The sequence below is a fragment of the Trichomonas vaginalis genome, chromosome VI (assembly GCF_026262505.1).
Source record: "Trichomonas vaginalis G3 chromosome VI, whole genome shotgun sequence".
NCBI classification, from domain to species: Eukaryota; Parabasalia; order Trichomonadida; family Trichomonadidae; genus Trichomonas; species Trichomonas vaginalis.
The window spans coordinates 9,534,044-9,554,183 of NC_067208.1; the positions used below are offsets into that span (position 1 = coordinate 9,534,044).

General features: G+C 30.2%; 8 protein-coding genes across 8 annotated transcripts, besides 2 other annotated features; 5 read left to right on the forward strand and 3 right to left on the reverse strand.

The window, feature by feature from the left end:
- Window positions 1–8,510: a mobile genetic element.
- Window positions 2,327–3,286, reverse strand: TVAGG3_0834840 (organellar and viral DNA polymerase type B; the record flags this gene model as incomplete). Its single annotated transcript, XM_051248617.1, has 1 exon — window positions 2,327–3,286. A coding segment is annotated over one exon (960 nt), but the record flags the coding sequence as incomplete, so codon positions are not given.
- TVAGG3_0834850 (uncharacterized protein) lies at window positions 4,029–4,298 on the forward strand (the record flags this gene model as incomplete). The annotated part of the gene is made up of 1 exon (XM_051248618.1): window positions 4,029–4,298. The coding sequence occupies one exon, from the start codon at window positions 4,029–4,031 to the stop codon at window positions 4,296–4,298; it is 270 nt and encodes an 89-aa protein (XP_051084093.1).
- TVAGG3_0834860 (uncharacterized protein) lies at window positions 4,935–5,336 on the forward strand (the record flags this gene model as incomplete). The annotated part of the gene is made up of 1 exon (XM_001329881.2): window positions 4,935–5,336. The coding sequence occupies one exon, from the start codon at window positions 4,935–4,937 to the stop codon at window positions 5,334–5,336; it is 402 nt and encodes a 133-aa protein (XP_001329916.1).
- TVAGG3_0834870 (protein of unknown function, DUF4106 family) lies at window positions 5,333–6,088 on the reverse strand (the record flags this gene model as incomplete). The annotated part of the gene is made up of 1 exon (XM_051248619.1): window positions 5,333–6,088. One exon carries the CDS (start codon window positions 6,086–6,088, stop codon window positions 5,333–5,335), a length of 756 nt encoding a protein of 251 aa, XP_051084094.1.
- Window positions 6,798–7,118, forward strand: TVAGG3_0834880 (uncharacterized protein; the record flags this gene model as incomplete). The annotated part of the gene is made up of 1 exon (XM_051248620.1): window positions 6,798–7,118. The coding sequence occupies one exon, from the start codon at window positions 6,798–6,800 to the stop codon at window positions 7,116–7,118; it is 321 nt and encodes a 106-aa protein (XP_051084095.1).
- On the forward strand, window positions 7,344–7,871 carry TVAGG3_0834890 (protein of unknown function, DUF4107 family; the record flags this gene model as incomplete). The annotated part of the gene is made up of 1 exon (XM_001295634.1): window positions 7,344–7,871. One exon carries the CDS (start codon window positions 7,344–7,346, stop codon window positions 7,869–7,871), a length of 528 nt encoding a protein of 175 aa, XP_001295635.1.
- TVAGG3_0834900 (uncharacterized protein) lies at window positions 8,010–8,330 on the forward strand (the record flags this gene model as incomplete). The annotated part of the gene is made up of 1 exon (XM_001295635.1): window positions 8,010–8,330. The coding sequence occupies one exon, from the start codon at window positions 8,010–8,012 to the stop codon at window positions 8,328–8,330; it is 321 nt and encodes a 106-aa protein (XP_001295636.1).
- Window positions 8,511–8,815: 305 nt separating the features above from the next.
- Window positions 8,816–10,728, reverse strand: TVAGG3_0834910 (uncharacterized protein; the record flags this gene model as incomplete). The annotated part of the gene is made up of 1 exon (XM_001295636.2): window positions 8,816–9,841. One exon carries the CDS (start codon window positions 9,839–9,841, stop codon window positions 8,816–8,818), a length of 1,026 nt encoding a protein of 341 aa, XP_001295637.2.
- A 746-nt stretch (window positions 10,729–11,474) lies between these two features.
- Window positions 11,475–12,515: a mobile genetic element.
- Window positions 12,516–20,140: the final 7,625 nt, after the last annotated feature.

A 20,140-nucleotide genomic window follows, 5' to 3' on the forward strand; every position in this document is an offset into this window, starting at 1 on the left:
CAGGAGTTGTTGGAGTAAATTGTAAAAAGTAGTCGTAAGGGTTTATTTGTTTGATGTACAACATTTTTGTCAAAGAACCTTTTCACTTCAGCTCTGTTAGTAAATCCCCAACTCTTTGCAGCTTCATTGAATTTCTTAAATGACCTCCATGGATGTTGTTCGAATACTTCTTTCAAGCTCATTTATGTAAAGTTAAAGATTTTAACCAACTCGTATCCAAGCGTGCATTGTTATATAAGGAGGCATATAATCTTTTCCATTACCTGCTGGGTCTGTAATACCAGCTACAACATGTGTATGATTTCCTGCAGTTCCACAGAAAATACCTGTGCTAACATCTTTGGGGTCAGTTGTGATATCATATCTATGCATTCCCTGTCTATCCGAACCCGCTGCAAGATTTGTATAACCTCTTTTTGTTATTGAATGTGAATGGTTTCCTTCCACAGATGTTCTTCCACTGAACCTATGCATATGTGAAGGAAGGTTTTCAATACCTATTTTCTTTGAACCTCCCATCTTCATTGACTGAGTATTAGTGTAGAATGGAAAACTGTCAACTATTTCATACCATCTACCACCAAATAAAGTGTTTGGCTTTATTGGATTCATAGACGTATAAACAGCTCCTATAGGATATATTAAATCATATATGCTCATAACTCTATAAACATATTCTAAAAACTTATGTCATTAAATACCATTTGGAATGTATCTCCGGATGAAATGTTTGCATTTGTTCCACTTTTATAATGTATGTTAGTTCAATAGAATTATCCAAGAAAAATTCAAAAGTATCCGGTTGAAGACCTCTAACAAATTCAAATGGAGTTGCTGGTTCACCATTTATAATTTCTGTTGTAAATGTCATTGTATCTGGTTTCGAAAATTTCTTTGTTAGTTCTTCATCTACATAAGTTTTGTCTGCTTTCTTATCTAACATTGCGGGTAGTTCATATGCTTCAAAGTTTCTGGCATGACTTTCAATGTTCCTGCAACTCTTATCTAAACTGTTAAGAGTATCTTTTACGCTTGTACTTGGATTTTCTAATGGTGCACTTGAACCAAGGTCAAAGTTCAATATTATGTCGTCTGCTCTAACAGTAGTGAAGGATTTATGTGTATGGTTCTTGTCAGCTTTACTGTCTAATGTAGCTTGAAGTTCATTTATATCGGAGATGTTGTGTTTATGAGATTTCAAAACTTTGTTCATTGCTTCGAGTTCAACTTTGTCAGCTTTACTTTTAATAGCATCTTCAAACGTTATTTTTGCCTTAACTCTTAACATAAATCTTGGTTCAACTAATACACCGTTAACATTGAAAGTAGAGGCATAAATTTCACCGGTATAACCAAATGCTTCTGGTGCTTTAGCTACATCATACTGTACAGTACAGCTTATGTCATAACCTTTAGCACGAATGTATTTATATCTTCTTTCATTAACATTTTTTGTCTTCGCTTCATCACTTCGTGTTAAATATCCATGGTAGTCCGTTATAATCTGTTCGTCTGAAGTTATATAATGAACATGGTTCTTGTCCGCTTTACTATTTAATGTAGCTTGAAGTTCATTTATATCGGAGATGTTGTGTTTATGAGATTTCAAAACTTTGTTCATTGCGTCAAGTTCATTTTTGTCCGCTTTACTATTTAATGTAGCTTGAAGTTCATTTATATCGGAGATATTGTGTTTATGTTCTTTATCTGCTTTTTCGGCTAATTTCTCTTCTATCTCATTTATTTCAAGTTCATGCCTACCACCACCTCCCGAAGAAGTATTTTTCTTCAGCTCTTGAAGAACGTCCACTTCGCCATCTTTGGTGTCAATAATGAGACTTTGAGTTAAAACCTTTCCTGTCTTAATGGATGTTTGTAAAACTTCTTCTTCACCATGTTCGGGGTCATGGTCGTCATCATATCTTGTGAAATCAGAGATGTTGTCATACATTAAGCATATCTGTCTCAAAAGTTCTGCTATTTGAAACTGGAACGAAAGATATACAGAACTTTCATCATCTCCTAAAGTCAAGTCTGCTTTCTTAAGTATTTCTTGAATGTATGCAATGAGAACAGAGTACCTTGGAAAATATTCGAACAATATTTCATTAGCTGTTGGTTTTGGTGGTTCTTTTGGAGTTTCTGTTGTTTCAGTTCCTTCTGTAGGTTCTGTTGGAGTTTCTGCATCTCTTGACTTCAATGCTCTTGCTCTCAAAGACCTAAATGTTAGAGCACCGGGTTTTACAAAGGACTTTATAAATGCTTTAATAGTTCCTGGTAAGTTATTGTTAGCATTAAGTAAGTTCCTTATGCTTCCATCATGTACGTCCATAGCACTATGTAAAAAATCTATACTTTTCTTGTAGTCAGCAATAGACTGACTGTGATTTTTTAAAGATTTGTCAATACCTTTAAGCCAATCTTCATGCATGTCTGATACTGAGCCAAGAATATCATTTGCTTCCTTTAGTGTATTTTGTGCTTCTCGTAAAGTATCCAATCCCGTACGTGCATTGTTTGCTATACGTCTTACAGTATCTATTTGACTCCTTGTTTCTTGCATCCAACCAGATAAAGTTTTAATAGTATCCGAACCATTTGAAATGAAGTTCAAAGCATTTTTAATGTCATCTAAAGCTTCTTCACCAAGTACTGCCCATATCTTTCCGATTTGGTATTGAAGAACTCCATATGAAGCAGCTGTTAAACCAGTATTTATAAGGTCCCATATCCATGATTTAGCAGTTTTTCCATCCTTTCCATCCTTTCCATCCAAACCGTTTTCGCCTTGAGGTCCTTGTATTCCTTGTATTCCTTGTATTCCTTGTATTCCTTGTGGTCCTTGAGGTCCGGTGTCACCCTTCTCTCCTTTCAGTTCATCTTTATGTTCGTTATAATATTCTAATGTCATAAGGTGTACATCATTACTGTTACCAGCAACGCCAAGAATTTGTTTCTCATTCATGACTAAATTCTTTAAGCATTTAATGTTGTCGTCAAATCGAAAGCTCTTTAACAATTCAATGAGAACATTTAATACTTTCACTAATGAGGCATCTACTGTAGAATTTATATATTGCACCGTTCCATCATTTATGATAGGAACTTTACTTATTGTAATGAATGGGTCATAAGTGTTAAAAGTATCGAAATCAATGACTTTTTTAGTTTTTCCATCGTCAATGACTAAATCATTGCCTTCAATGGTTAAAGTTGAGTTTTCGTTTACTAGTTCATGTGCTCTTCTTGCTTCATTTGTTTCATACGCATATGCAGCAATAGTCATATTTTAATGAGAATAAAATGTTGTTCTATTTGCAAAGTACAGACCCAAACGAATACGGGACAGTAAAGCTACAAACAAACTTAGGTCTTCAGAATGAAGCACTTGCTTTCAGAGTTGTTGACTTCAATACTATCGCAACTTTTGTCATAACAGATGAAACAGATTTCATAGAGATTGAAATAGATGACAAAAGAAGTTTTATAACATTTCCTAACAGAGCAGAGTATAGAATAGATAAAATTGCTGGAGTCATAGATACTCTCATAAATGAAGAAACTATTGACAACATAGATGTCGAACTCTCTTCTGAGGGAACATTGAAGTTCAGTAGCAAGAAAGAGTTCAAGATAACACGAATGAGTCATAGAGTTCAACTTCTTTTAGGAGCATACCATATGACATTTCCTTTGAAAAGTGTTGACAAAACGATTGAGATGAAATCTGTTCCATACGTATGTTATGGCAATTGTTTATACATTGAGTCTAAAATAGCTAATGTCACAGGCATTTCAGGAGTTAATAGTAAAGGTTCAGTAGAGTATAAATCTTTCTGTTATGAAGTAAATTCAATGTTCATTCCAAACGTTCCTGTCATAGCAACTCATTTAGGTAAATGGGTTCGCATTAGTCCTCATAATTTGAAAGACATGCAATTCAGACTTGTTGACTTTCAAGGCGAGCCTGTAGAACTGAAGGCACCAGTGCGAATGACTGTTGAAGTTGACTTTTTAGAAAATATTAAATGCAACAGCTTACAAGAGAACTCAGAGCTAAAAATATAAAGTATGAATGTTATGTATTAGGTCATGAACTTTGGTTGTTGCTGTTTGATGAAACAAATGAATTAGTTATGTCAGTCAAGAGAACAGAAAAAGGCGTCAAAGGCGCCGAGCGCAAAGCGCTATATTGTGTTAGTGAAAACTGCACCAAGTCAATAAGATTAGGTTTGCATTATGAAGATGAGTTCGATACTGTTGAAGAAGTTTTGGACAGATATTACAAATTGCTTTAATTTACTAAAACATATTTCAAGCAAAGTTTATATTCTGTTGAAAGTTTTGTATACTCGTTCGAATATTTATACTTAAACTCAACTCCTGTAGTTCCTGGTGTTTCAATGATGCGGATGTTACCTATTTTCATGAATGGTGGCGTTTGACCACAGCATTCGATTTCAGGGTCGAGATAGTCAATGACACATTGTTTCCCTGTTATTCGTGAGATAACATTTTCAAGGTCCTCCTTTGTTAGAATTATTTGGTTCTTACTTATAAGATTTGTCAAAAGCTTCTTATCGTCTTTGAGTAAAATTGTTTGGTATAACTGAAGAAGGTAATGGTCTACGTTATCTGAAGGATTTGTTTGAACATTTGTGTAAGGATTGTCGTTGGCTTCTCTTGAAAGAATTTGGTCCAGTGGTGGATACTCTAACTTAACATCTGATGTAGCGTTAGCGTTTGAAGCTGTGTTTAAATTCACGGATTTCAGCTCTGGTTCTTTTTCTTTCAAACACTCTGAACTATAGTTCTTTATGACAATATTGTTTGTCGTTCGTGAGTCAACATTTGATGTTGGTTCAATTGGAACATTAACGGCACCAGCTAAGATGGATTTGCTTCTCATTTCATATAGAATAAAAACCTTTTATATGTATGAAATGAACAATATACTCGACAAGGGTTTGAATGTAAAGCTAACGAATGAAAATATTGTTGAATTCACTGAGACAGGTGCTGTGTATAAAGATGTAGAACTACTGAACAAAAGAGCTAAGGGAAGAAGCAGGAACATGAACAAAGGGTGGAAGCCTATAAAAATTTATGTCAATGATGGCTCAGGAGGTTCAAACATAAAGTATGCAGAAAGTTATAGAGTTTATGCTCTCAAAGGTGAAAAGCCTTCATTTAAGAACAGCTATTCTAACGCATATCCTCAAAAGCTAACGGATGGGGAAGTGGATGATATGAATGACAGCAAAAATATTAACAGAAATGGCGACAGAGATGCATGGAATTTGTTTACCATCAGTCAATTGAAGGTTAAACTTTAAAACAATGTTGGTCGTTCCCATGGAATATTTTTGACTTTAATGGTATTAGTCATGATATGAATCTCAAGGTATGAACGAGGAGAGATGAGAGACTTATATGCTTCCCAAATTTCTTCAAAAGGTAATGTTATACCTGACTGTTTCCAAATGAGTTCAATATCATAACGTGAGAAACCTTGAAAGATAACGAAGTCAGTTATGAGACGTTTTATGTTTAAAGCAAGAAAACGCCATGTTTGCATAAGTATTGCTACAGTTAAATGGTAATGTCTGACTTTAGTAATGATGTTAGCTAATGGTGAGTCAGGCTTTGACACTAAACCTTTTCCGGCGAAGTCGTCACAAACGAGCAGAGTGTTTGAAGGATACTTTTTGAAGGGGTATTTTGAAAGTTTTGATAGAATGTAGTTTGTCAGTCGTTTCATATCGTAAACTCCTGAGTATTGACGTAAGTGGTGTTTGTCAATAATTCTTTCCATCTCTTCTGAAGTCTTTTGCATTCCTGACTGTATAAATTCAACAATGGCATAATATTTCCTCTTACGTCGAATGTAACGTTGAAGAAATTCAATGAGTTCACTGTCTGAAACTTTAACGACAGAGGCTTGAACTTTTGACATAAATGTTTTCGCTGTTGAATCCATAGAGTCTGAAGTTGCTGATATAATGATTTGGTCATAGTAAGAGTCGTTTCCTAAACGCTCTGTTATGAGTATATGACGAATGAGGTTAAATGTCTTACCTGAACCCATCTTTCCACAATAGAAATAAACACCATTTGAACAGAACTCATAGTCCTTACTGAAAGGAAGAATGAGAGAAGAGTTAAGTTTGTCTGTAGTTTCATTCATGTCTTCATCTACGTCATGTATTAAATGCTTCATTTTATCTTCATTAAAAATGCAAGTCAGAAATATTCAGAACATAGCACCGAGTCTAACTGACAAGAGTATAAAGATATACTATGAACACGTTATGATGAAACCTACCAAAATTCAAGAAAGTCAGTATACTTATGAATATCCAAGACACTGGGTAGAGTATGTAGGAGGTGAGAAAGCTATTGAAATAAGACAAGTTAGAAGTATTCCAGCAGGAAGGACAATATTATTGAAGAACTTTAATGTTTTAAGATATAATGATGAAACAAAGAAGCAAGATAGTTTCCCTGTTGCTGTGTATGTGAACTTAGATACAGGAGATGACATGAAAGTTTTTAACACAAAGCTTCAAATGGTAGTGAGAGAACAACTGACTGCGGAAGGACATCCATTACCTTCAGAAGTTACCATAGCATATAATTTTGAAACAAACTCAATAGATTTTAAAGTCATCTCTGCAAAGAAGTCAGGATTTACATTTAATGAAGCAGATGTATATTCGAATGAAAACTTCAAAGCTATTGCATGGTTAGATAATGACGATTGCTTTAAGAAAATATTTAAATACAGTGACTCAACGATGTCAATAGATGACCTTCGTGGAATGTTACCATCGACGTTTACAGTTGAAGGTTCAGCAGGATTGCTTACAAGATTGTCAATTGGTGGCGTTTGGTCTCGTGAGAACATTGTTATAAAATCCAGTATAAGTGAATTTGCTGAAGAATCTATATTATGTCTTTCAAACTATATGTATTCGCCGCCAAAGCATTATAGTATAACAAACTTTGTCAGTAAGTTTAACATAAGACTTGTCGAACCTTCTTCAATGAAAGATGTTGTGCTACCTAAAGATGGAAAGGATGGACTCATTATTGAGATGATTTTAATTGCATATTAAATGAGCTTGTTCTTGAAGGTCATTCATGATGAAATAACTGTTGTAGAAGATGTTAGCAATTGTTCAGACATTTTGAAGCGTATAGATGATATAAGAAAGAAGTTAGATAGACCGCAAAGCGGTGAGGGCGAAGCCCGTGAGAACGCTTATGTTTCATTGACTTTCTCCAGTAACGAGAACTTTTATGAGATAATATTGAAGAGAGATGATTTTAATATGGGGTAAATGGTAGCTTGGGCAGCTTTAGGCGCAATGGGAACAAAAGCATTAGCATTTGGAGCAAAAGCACTTGGAGCTTATGACGCAGTAAATAAAATGAGTGGAGGAAGGGTTTCGAAGACATTAGATGCAAATAAAGGAAAGATTGGAGGCTGGGTTGCAAAGAAGTTAAGATTAAATAAAATAGGGCTCATAAATAAAGCATCCAATTTGGTTGCGGCTGAGTCAGAAAATGCTTTAGGAAAGGACGATGAGTTTGCAAAACACGCAAAAGACTTTAATGACCAGATGAAAGGTGAAACAATGCATTTAAATAGAGTCGATGGAACTAAAGAAAATGTTTCTTCTCCACCAGTAGTTTATCCATACGGACCTTATGGAATGTATGGAAACCCTTACGAAAGACCATTTGACCCATTGACTGGTGGAAGTAACTGGTATCATTACGGCCGAAGAAGAAAGACAGTCAAGTTGGAGACAGACGTGAAGAAAGCAACTAAAAAGAAACCAAGGAAGAGAGTTATAAAGCAATGAATTCAACAGGGTGAAAAAAGAGGTGAAAAAAGAGGTGAGATCTCACCACTTCACCTAAATTTAAATGGATGTTTTCATACGTGTGAGAGTGGTGATATCATTAATTTTTAAGTTTATTTTTTATTTTATTTTATATAAATGACGAAAACTATTGAGATAACAAACTACAACGGTCATGAGTTCAAGAATTTGTTCTTCGTTCCTCGTGAAAATACATTCTATCAGATACGAGGGAGAAAGGGTAAAGTTAGTTTGAGCGTTTATGAAGGAATGAAGAATGGAAAGTTTATACAAGCATACGATACAAACGGTAAACGTGTTTCATTAGCTTTGTCAAAACTTACTAACATTCATTTTGACAGTGATTTTGACCTATATGAAGAAGAAAGTGAGTCAGAAGATTATGAGCTGTTATGTGAAGCACAGCAATGGGAGGAGTTGCAATACTTTTGTAAGTGAGAACGTTTATTTTTACATTAATGAAGTCGTTTGTGGTTGGCGGTTTGTAAATATTTAAGGTTAAGTTAGTGTTGTCGTTTGTGTTGTAAAATATACGTTAATGGTTTTGTAAAGTGTCAAAACCGCTAAGTTGTGTAGGAGGCGCGCAGTGCCACAGTACACGACTTAGGTATACTAACTATAATATTGAACTCTTTATTGAAATATCAGTTTGTTAATACTTAGATGCCTTACAAAGAAAACCTATTTCGAAATTAAGAGCCATGTTCCCGATATTATTGCATTACTATATCAGTACTAATTATTTAAATTCACTGTAACAAATACGAACTCTTTGGAAATTAAATTGAGAAATCAAGCCGCATCATCTTTTGAATATAAAGTTTTTCATATTTCAATTGATATTAAACAATTGATGAATGCTTTCGTTAATAATGGTCTTTAATTACAATTTTTTGATTATATAAATTCATAAATCATGAATATTAACGCCTTCGTCTAAAGGAAAATTGATGATATAAATCAAAAGCAGATTTCATAGGCTTTTTATCTAAAATAGGAAACTCTGTTTCACACAGATATGATGAAAAGTGAGAAAGATGATGAATAGAAGATATATTTTGAACATTAATTGTTGTAACTGATCCTTTTGTTTTACCTATTCTGTCACAGAAAGAATCTTTAACTGTAATTGAACCAGAATAATCTTGATAAAATTCTACTCCTGATTCTGTGTTTCCAAGAAATGAACAGTTTTCAATAAGAACAGTTGATCCATCTGCATAGAATGTTCCATAATCAGATTCTTTGTGTTCATTATTCAAAACATTACAAAAATTAAAATTATAATTACCATAATCTAATTCTAAAATTAAATAATATGATGTTGTGTTACAAAATGATGAATATGTTACATTACTTAGACTTGTTGGTTGATTTAGAAGTATTCCTGAGCCAGAGGCTGCTTCACAGAAACTTGTGTTGATTGATTTAACTTCAATATTTCCATAAAATAGATAATTTGTAAAAGATTTTTCTAAATTTCCGCATTCATAAAAAGAACTTTCATAAAGATAATTTTTATTATTTGAATTATAAACTAATTTAACATATGAATGATGTCCTTCTTGAGAGTTTGTTTTTGATTTGTAGCCACATGTTCGGTATTGGACAATGGAACTATCACAGTTAAAGTAGATAGATCCACCATCTGTATTACTGCTGCAATTAGTAAATGAACAATATGAGTTAAGAAATTTATTGTTTGTATTCGTAAAATAAATGGCACTATTGGTCGTAATGGTGATGAATATACAGTTATATAAGAAGCATTCATTATTTGTTGATCTTGCTGTAACATTTGTACCTTGAATTGGTTCTGAATTAGGTGATGTATTGTAAAAGAGTTCCCAAACATCATCAGGTGATTGATCAAAGTGTAAATTATTCATAGTTGATGTGTGTTTTGATACTGTTATCTGAAAATCGTGATTGAATTTCATTGTTTTCATCAAAAAAATGAATCGGCATTATTTGACATTTCAATGATGTAAATGTCAAATAATGCCGATTCATTTGAATCTTATATTCAAGTTATGAAATTGCGATTCTTTTAGCTGTCATCAGCATTTTAACAGCTAGTGCATGGAAACAATGATGTAAATCATTCTAATCTTATATAAAAACATCGATTTTGCTGATTAAATTTTTGGATTTCGTAATAAAATGATCAATATTGTAAATAATTAAAGCTATTGTACTTACACATGATTTGTATATTATAAAATGTATGAAATATCGACTTAATTCGCTTGAAAATTTGAAATAGGGAGAATTTTATATAAAACGCCTAATATCTAACAATTATTACATTAAATGAATACTTAAATTTGAGTAATCGATGATTTATATGAATTCTCTGGTCTGAATAAAGAATATCGAAAATTAGTTTGATTTTGGGGTTGTTTTGATAGTATTGTCAAATGTAATGATGTAAAAACATGAATTTATTAGTAAATACATGCTCGTGTTTGAGTAAAAATAGATATTTGTTGTTGTGAAATAAGTATTTGATTTCTTGTAAATCTTGAATGAAAACAATAAGTTCGTATCAATGGGAAAATCGAATATGTAGCTATTTAATTTGTATCAAAAGAATTTTTTAATGAGAATTTAAATTTCGAAGAAATTTGTTATGTATCGTTGAGTTTTGTAATTAAAACTGATATGTTAATGATGTGATTTGCTTTTTTAAAACATTTATTAGTCTTGATGAAATAATTTTTCTTTTAGTTAAACATTTCTTCTGAGTTTGCTAATAAAGACGGAGTCCTTTGTGAATGTGACATAGGCGCCCGAGAACCGTATGCACAAAAACTCTTATTGGGTGTCTTGTCTTTAGATATTCTTTCAAAAATATGCCAAATTTGATTGATGATTTCTAAAAAAGTAATCTAATCATCTGATGCCATTAATTGTATTTAGAAAAAAAATTCGTTCTTTTAATTTTTTAAGAGTATCACAGCAGATGATTAACTTTCCTTGATTTACGATACAACTAATTCACCAAATGCAGAAGTGCAATCGAATACAAACAATCGAATCTCCTAATTGATGAATCAAATAGTCCATTTTTCATTGAATTATTTAATCAAATCGTCTCTAATCATAGCAATCCTCCAAAATCAATCAGTAGTACACATGTTATCTTTGATCAATTCTTACGTTATAAAGAGAAGAGCACATTTATATGATCTCAAGTATATTTTTGATTTTTTTTTACAAATCTTGTCAATAAGACATTTGAAGTTGTTACCGATACAGTTACATAATTTTGAGATACAAATTCACCGCGCAATATTATTTTATTAAACTAAAACAGAGATAATTTTCTAAAAATTTAAATCATACATTGATCAGTACCTTGTAGAAGATACACATATTGATTTCAAATTCGTATGCATTGAAATGTTCGACGACATTTACACTGTTCGTTTTGAACCTATAATTATTCCATTTATAGTTGAAATGACAAAAATTTACCACATCAAGATAAGCGATGATACAATCGAATTGATCTCACATTTCAGCATGATACAAATATCAATAATATGTAAACTAAGAAAACATTATTGATATACTTAAGGGTGCACCCGTATGTACGTTTATTTGAGAGGAGGAGGATTACCCTCTCAATTTTGAGGGATTCGTTAGTTTATTTTCTCGATGAATATGCAATAAAATTTGATTTTTACCTTATCAATATACTTCATATAATATACACATGTTCATGTAAAAACTTTTTTCCAAAATCCTCAGGAATTAAGGGATTTTTGAATTTTAAGAATTTTTTTCGAATTTTTTCGAAAAAAAATATTTTCAGAACAGCCTTAACGGCTAAGATTTAGGAACAATGTTAAGTATCAAAAAGAAAGGAGGTCTGATATAGACAACATATATCGTTGAAGGTTGAAAAAATCTCTAATATTTGAGCCCAAAATTTCAAATTTTAATTTTTTGAAAAAAGAGGCCACCCGTATGTACGTTTATTTGAGAGGAGGAGGATTATATTTTTGAAAGGGTGAAACATTATGAATATGTTAATTATATAATAATATGTATTATTATAAAAAAGAAAAAATAAAGCACGTTAAAATTTTTCTTTCTTGATTTTTTACAAAATCTACTTAGAATTATGCAAAATATGACTAAATAATTATAAATTTCAAGTTAAATTTTAATTTTGATAAATAATTTAAATTTCAAAATATCAAGTTCAGTTCGACTATGTATGTAGTAATTCCTCAATAAAGTGCCAAAACCCTATTAAAATATATGAACATTTTCAACATTTTAATGTTTTTATTTAAAAATTTGTTGGAATATGAGCTTCAAACAATTATTATGTAAATAAAAATAATTAAATATATGTATTTATTCGTATTACAACCGTAGTAAGTCGATTCTTCCTTTCTTCTACTGAGTTTTGAATTTGATTTCGAATTGTAAAGAGATTCAAAGGGAAAATACTAGCGGATAAAAACTACCTCCATGAAAGGGTCATAATGGAGTCAAGTTGTATTTTTTGATATTTTTTTGCTTTTCGAGCCTAAATAGGTAGCCAAGATAATGCCTAAAAATAAGGTTCTAAATTCTGAAGTTTACATGATCCTCTCGTGTGCACCCTTAAACATATTACAAAATATCATCGGAATAACAATAGTTTTTTTTGTCAAAGTTTTCTTCTTTTTGTTTCAACAAACTTCTATTATAATATTGAATCTTTATTCAACTTATCAGTCGATTTACACTTAGAGTTATTACAATCGAATTCGACGATTCAGAAGAATATCATAAATTTGCTTTTGTTTGAACTTTTCATCATGTCTATAGGAAGTAGAGAAAAATTGCAAATGTAAATACATGCAAACATATATCAGAATTATTTACTAAATAGACTTTTACATTTCTCTTTTCTTAATTTGAAAATATTCGAAAAATACTTATTTTTTCAATTTCGAATAATAAATAAGGAAAGATCATATTCAAGATAGGAAAATTTTCTGTTCATAAGATAGTTGCCTTCATTTTGACTCAATAATGAATTATATTTTCATAACAAGTACATGCAAATTATATATCGAATATCAACAACTGTATTACAAACTCTTGTATTTCTCTTCCATTAATTGCTAATGCATTATCAAGTCTACATCTAACATCATATAAATATATATATAAATACTTATTTGCAGTTTTGTTCTATATAATATATAGGGTTGTACAAACTGGCACAATTTTGCGGGCCGCCTGCCAGGAGCTGGCACGCGGCCAAAATCAAAAAAGTGGCCAAAATCGGGCCTCGTGGCGTGGAAAGGGTGGAGCCCGAAGGGCGACATCCTTTCCACGCCACTCGGCCTATGACCACAATTATATAATATGCTCATTATTATTTTTTCTTCTTTTCTCTTCTTTTTTTTTTTCTTTTTCTCTTTTCTTTCTTCTTTTTCCCTTTTCCCTTCCTTTTTTTCTAGTTTTGGAAAGGAAAAAGTAAAAAATTTAATAATTAATTTTATTACTATGAAAAATATACTTTTTAGCTTATATTGTAAGCTGTGAGAGTTTTAAGTGATGGAAGATATAAATCAAATTTGAAATTCAACAAATCTTGTTATGATTAAGTTGAATATTGTACTCTAATTAAGAGTTTTCAATTATGAACTCAGGTATTATATAATAAAAGTATAACTCAAGATAATAAAGAGGTTTTTAAAATGTAGATCTGAAAATCAAACTACCATGTTTGATATGATTAAGTTGAATAATGTTATTTTATTAAATGGTTCAAATCTGTGAAATCGGCAATTACAAATTAAAGGCGTAGTTCAAAAAATTAAAGAGATTTTAAAAATTTAATATCAGAATTAAACTAAAAAAGGATTTAGTTATTTCAGTAATTATCAGAAAAGGTTAAAAAGATAGGGTAAGTAATGAGACTTGAGTGAGATGTGAGAAATCATATGTAAATAATTAGATATCTGATGAGTAAGGTAGTAATGAGAGTTAAGATCTGGTTAGTAAGGTAGTAATGAGAGTTAAGATCTGGTTAGTAAGGTAGTAATGAGAGTTAAGATCTGGTTAGTAAGGTAGTAATGAGAGTTAAGATCTGGTTAGTAAGGTAGTAATGAAAGTTAAGATCTGGTTAGTAAGGTAGTAATGAGAGTTAAGATCTGGTTAGTAAGGTAGTAATGAGAGTTAAGATCTGGTTAGTAAGGTAGTAATGAGAGTTAAGATCTGGTTAGTAAGGTAGTAATAAGAGTTAAGATCTGGTTAGTAAGGTAGTAATGAGAGTTAAGATCTGGTTAGTAAGGTAGTAATGAGAGTTAAGATCTGGTTAGTAAGGTAGTAATAAGAGTTAAGATCTGGTTAGTAAGGTAGTAATGAGAGTTAAGATCTGGTTAGTAAGGTAGTAATGAGAGTTAAGATCTGGTTAGTAAGGTAGTAATGAGAGTTAAGATCTGGTTAGTAAGGTAGTAATGAAAGTTAAGATCTGGTTAGTAAGGTAGTAATGAGAGTTAAGATCTGGTTAGTAAGGTAGTAATGAGAGTTAAGATCTTAGTAAGGTAGTAATGAGAGTTAAGATCTGGTTAGTAAGGTAGTAATGAGAGTTAAGATCTGGTTAGTAAGTAGTAATAAGAGTTAAGATCTGGTTAGTAAGGTAGTAATGAGAGTTAAGATCTGGTTAGTAAGGTAGTAATGAGAGTTAAGATCTTTAGTAAGGTAGTAATGAGAGTTAAGATCTGGTTAGTAAGGTAGTAATGAAAGTTAAGATCTGGTTAGTAAGGTAGTAATGAGAGTTAAGATGGTTAGTAAGGTAGTAATGAGAGTTAAGATCTGGTTAGTAAGGTAGTAATGAGAGTTAAGATCTGGTTAGTAAGGTAGTAATAAGAGTTAAGATCTGGTTAGTAAGGTAGTAATGAGAGTTAAGATCTGGTTAGTAAGGTAGTAATGAGAGTTAAGATCTGGTTAGTAAGGTAGTAATAAGAGTTAAGATCTGGTTAGTAAGGTAGTAATGAGAGTTAAGATCTGGTTAGTAAGGTAGTAATGAGAGTTAAGATCTGGTTAGTAAGGTAGTAATGAGAGTTAAGATCTGGTTAGTAAGGTAGTAATAAGAGTTAAGATCTGGTTAGTAAGGTAGTAATGAGAGTTAAGATCTGGTTAGTAAGGTAGTAATGAGAGTTAAGATCTGGTTAGTAAGGTAGTAATGAGAGTTAAGATCTGGTTAGTAAGGTAGTAATGAGAGTTAAGATCTGGTTAGTAAGGTAGTAATAAGAGTTAAGATCTGGTTAGTAAGGTAGTAATGAGAGTTAAGATCTGATGAGTAAGGTAGTAATGAGAGTTAAGATCTGGTTAGTAAGGTAGTAATGAGAGTTAAGATCTGGTTAGTAAGGTAGTAATAAGAGTTAAGATCTGGTTAGTAAGGTAGTAATGAGAGTTAAGATCTGGTTAGTAAGGTAGTAATGAGAGTTAAGATCTGGTTAGTAAGGTAGTAATGAGAGTTAAGATCTGGTTAGTAAGGTAGTAATAAGAGTTAAGATCTGGTTAGTAAGGTAGTAATGAGAGTTAAGATCTGGTTAGTAAGGTAGTAATGAGAGTTAAGATCTGGTTAGTAAGGTAGTAATGAGAGTTAAGATCTGGTTAGTAAGGTAGTAATGAGAGTTAAGATCTGGTAAGGTAGTAATAAGAGTTAAGATCTGGTTAGTAGGTAGTAATGAGGTTAAGATTTAAGTAGTAGGTAGTAATGAGAGTTAAGATCTGGTTAGTAAGGTAGTAATGAGAGTTAAGATCTGGTTAGTAAGGTAGTAATGAGAGTTAAGATCTGGTTAGTAAGGTAGTAATGAGAGTTAAGATCTGGTTAGTAAGGTAGTAATGAGAGTTAAGATCTGGTTAGTAAGGTAGTAATAAGAGTTAAGATCTGGTTAGTAAGGTAGTAATGAGAGTTAAGATCTGGTTAGTAAGGTAGTAATGAGAGTTAAGATAGTAAGGTAGTAATAAGAGTTAAGATCTGGTTAGTAAGGTAGTAATGAGAGTTAAGATCTGATGAGTAAGGTAGTAATGAGAGTTAAGATCTGGTTAGTAAGGTAGTAATGAGAGTTAAGATCTGGTTAGTAAGGTAGTAATGAGAGATCTGCGGGCAGTAATGATACATCTATGAGTACATAACTAAAACCTGAGTTCTATCAGCGAAATCTGAGAGCTAAAAGCCGAGAGATCTAAGGTAAGTAATGAGAGAAGAGAATTTGAAATTTTACAAAATACGTTTACTCATACAAAATAATTTGCATTCTTTTATAACGAATCTCAATGCCAATTAATACATAAAACAGATTTTAGCAATCAATTGCAAGATTTAGAAAGATTTTATTTATAATCTCAGCCAAATTAACAAATATTTTATTGATTTCGTAAAAATAGCAATAAAACATAAAAATATGACATTCTATTTTTCCAAAAAAATTTCAAAAATCATTTTTTAACATGAAATTTATATTTTTTAATTTTTTTTTAAATTTTGAATTTTTTTTTGGAATTTTCAACCATGTCAAAAGTCGGGATCTACAAATGTATTCTCTTTGACATAGGATAAAAACATCCTTTCTTATAATTTCATTGTAAAATAAAATTTTCTTAAATTTATTGAATCCAAACTCAACTTTGCAACATTTTATTATCATAAAAACTAAGAAACATCAGGTAAACTTCAATTTTGAGAGCTTAAAATCATATCTAAATTGAAAAATAAGGGGAAAAAAATTGTAAAAAAAATCTCATTAGATGGGGAAAAAGTGACTTTTTTAATGTGTTTTTTTAAAAAATCGTGCCAGCTGGCCAAAAAAGGTGTGCCAGCAGGCGTGCCAGTTTGTACAACCCTATCATGAATCATTTGTAAATAATATTTTTGCTACAGTTTTTCAGGAGATATTAAAAAATCATGACGATATTTGTTTGACATTATTGATGTTTCAATGATAAAAATAATAAATGGTGATTAATATTATGTTTCTAAAGAATATAAGAGACAACAGAAATAGAAATATGTTAGAAACTTAAAAATATATGTATACATAATAGCTTATGTTATCATAGCTAAATATCATTTAAACAGAATATGAAGATATAGAAAAAAGTGTGTATCTGATTTGAATCTAAAAATATAGTGTTTTACTGACAATGAATTGCTTATTATGTTAGCAATAATCAAAAAATCTATGAATCAGGATGAATTTGGTATTTTGATTCAAATTCGCTGATTGTATCTTCATCTAAGATCTCATAATTCTGTGATAGAAAATTAATAATGGAATCAGTAACAATTTGATTTTGTATGATAATTGGATCATCAATTAAATTTAAATATAAATTTAAGTAAAAATCGAGATTATCTTCATTTATTGGATTATTATTATTAAATGACTGAATTATATCTATTTTATGAGATGGTAGAATGCTTTTATCCGGTAAAATTGAATAAGAAAGTTCGCACATTAAGTCAAATACTAAATTCTTACTTGAAAAGCATAGAGTCCGAGAGTTTAATTTGACAATAAAGCTTACCATTTCATTTATAATTGATTTAACTTTCAAGTAATTTTCTTTTGAATATATTAAAATTAACAAATTGCTAATATTGTATTCACTATATGTGTCAGATTTGCACATATTCAAAAAATTTTATTAAATAATTGAAAGGCATAAACTCGTAGAATTCATCCATTTGAAACTTAGCGAGACAACACATAATATATGAAACCAATTCAATTGTATTTTTTTTCATTTTGTATTGTAAAAATGTTTTTTACAGGAAAATTGACAAAATATTCACCAAATATATCAAATATTTGATGACTAAATTCAAGAATTATCTCCGAAACAAAAGTCAGAATTGAAATGGAAATTTTCTCAGATAGCTGAAATTCTTCAGTTAAAAGCCTTAAATAATTGAAACAGATCTGTTTTTCTGACGAAAAATTGAGTTTTATATATAATTGAATCAGCCTATGAAGATATTTTTTATCTTGTGTTTTTATCAATTCAAATAGTAAAGTTATATGTAAATTCTTGATTAATGTGTCATCTTTTGTTTCATTATATGTTATAAGTGTTAATTTTAATATAAATAAACTGTGTTCACTAAAAATGAATTTTAAATTTATATCCTTACATACTTCTAAATCCTTTAATACCATTAGGAGTTGTTTAAATTGTTGAAAATTTAATAAAATTTCAAATGGAAAGTTAGTTGTTAACCTGTAAAATAAATCATATGCAACTTCTTTTTGTAGCACTAAATCAATGTCCGAAAATTTTGAAATAAGAAATTCAAAATCCGCATTAACTGAATTTTGCCCTCCAAAATCGTGTTCAATTGAGCAGCAATTAAAATTTTGATCCTGGTAATTGTTTTCAGCCTGACTATAGTTTTCTATCTCTTTGTAATTGGTAAACATTAAAAAAAAAAAGTAAAATTATATAAAAAGTAATTGTTTATTTAGTTAGTTTTTCCTTCTTATTCTTTTGGTTCTTTAATTTCTATATGAGATTCATAAAAATCCAATAGGCTTTTGATATTATATTTTTTGACATCGTCCCTTGAACACTTATAAAAGTGTCCATTGATTTCACCTCCACACATGTATTTCCCATTTTCAATCCACATATGGGTAATTTTAAATTTTTTAACTTTAATTTCTTCAGGAGGGGCCTGAGTTTGGTTCCGTTTCTCAAAATCGTCAATCAATTTTTTAAAAAAAAATAATTTGGTGGAATCAACCCAATTACATTCTTGTTTATTGTTTTTAATCCATTTTATTAAATATTGAGTTGAATCACCATTATTTTTTCATTATAATTTGAGTGGGTTTGCAAGTTTTATCATTGAACATTTGCAAATAAATTGAGACATGATCGGTAATTTTGAAAGGATAATAAAAAATTGAGAGAAGGTGTAATTTTTTAAAAAAGAAGATAAATCAAATATATTTTAATAAACAAATCAAATTATTAATTCATCCAAAATTGTTTAAGAAATGATCGGCAATTTTGAAAGGATAATAAAAAATTGAGAGAAGGTGTAATTTTTAAAAATAAAGATAAATCAAATATATTTTAATAAACAAATCAAATTATTAATTCATCCAAAATTGTTTAAGAAATGATCGGCAATTTTGAAAGGATAATAAAAAATTGAGAGAAGGTGTAATTTTTAAAAATAAAGATAAATCAAATATATTTTAATAAACAAATCAAATGATTAATTCATGCAAATTTTTTTAAGAAATGATCGGCAATTTTGAAAGGATAATAAAAAATTGAGAGAAGGTGTAATTTTTAAAAAACAAGATAAATCAAATATAGTTTAATAAATAAATCAAATTATTCAATTTTGATTTTAAAAACAATACTTTTATTGTAAATTTGAATTCAAATTATTGTTTTATAGTAAGCCTTATATATTATTTTTCTTTAAACATTATTTTTCTTTCTTCTATTCAAATGCATTTTCAAAACAAATTTTGAATTATCCTATATTATCTCAATTACAAATATATTTTTATTTAACTTAAATGCACAATTAAATCTTTTCATAATTTATCCATTTTGATAATTTCGATTTTTTTCAAAACGCTCTCAAATCTTTACAATTTGTGAGAATAATTTTATTCCCACATCAAAATTAAAATTTGTTTTTTTTTAATAATTGTAAGGATGTCAATTTGGAAGAAAAGTGAGAAAATTCCTAAAATGCTAAAAATGAATTTTCCAAACGTGCTTTTTTATCTCATTTTTTTGATTTTGAAAAAAATTTGGAGAGAAGAACTCTTCGTTTTTGAATTTTATCACGATGGTTTTAAAGTATATTAGACACATGTATTGATATTACTATTTTTGTATATTTTGAGAGAAAATCCCTAAAAAGTGAGAAAATCTGAGACGGTTTGAGAAAATATATAAACTATTGAAAATTTGAATTAAACTTCTAATTTGGAAAAAAGAAATTTGGAAAGAAGAAAAATCAAAATCGAGATTTAGACTCAGCATCAAATGGAGAACAAAATGTTTCTTCATATGAAGGGAAAAAATTTTCTTGTGAACAAATAGAGTTTTTAAAATGTTATTGTATGTAATGAAATAAACAAATATTAAAATTATTTTTTGATAACAAGAAAATTCCCAACAGAAAATATTTGAGACAAAGAAAATTGAAAATATTACTCTCCTTTATATTTCATGAGATTTTAAATTTATTCTCA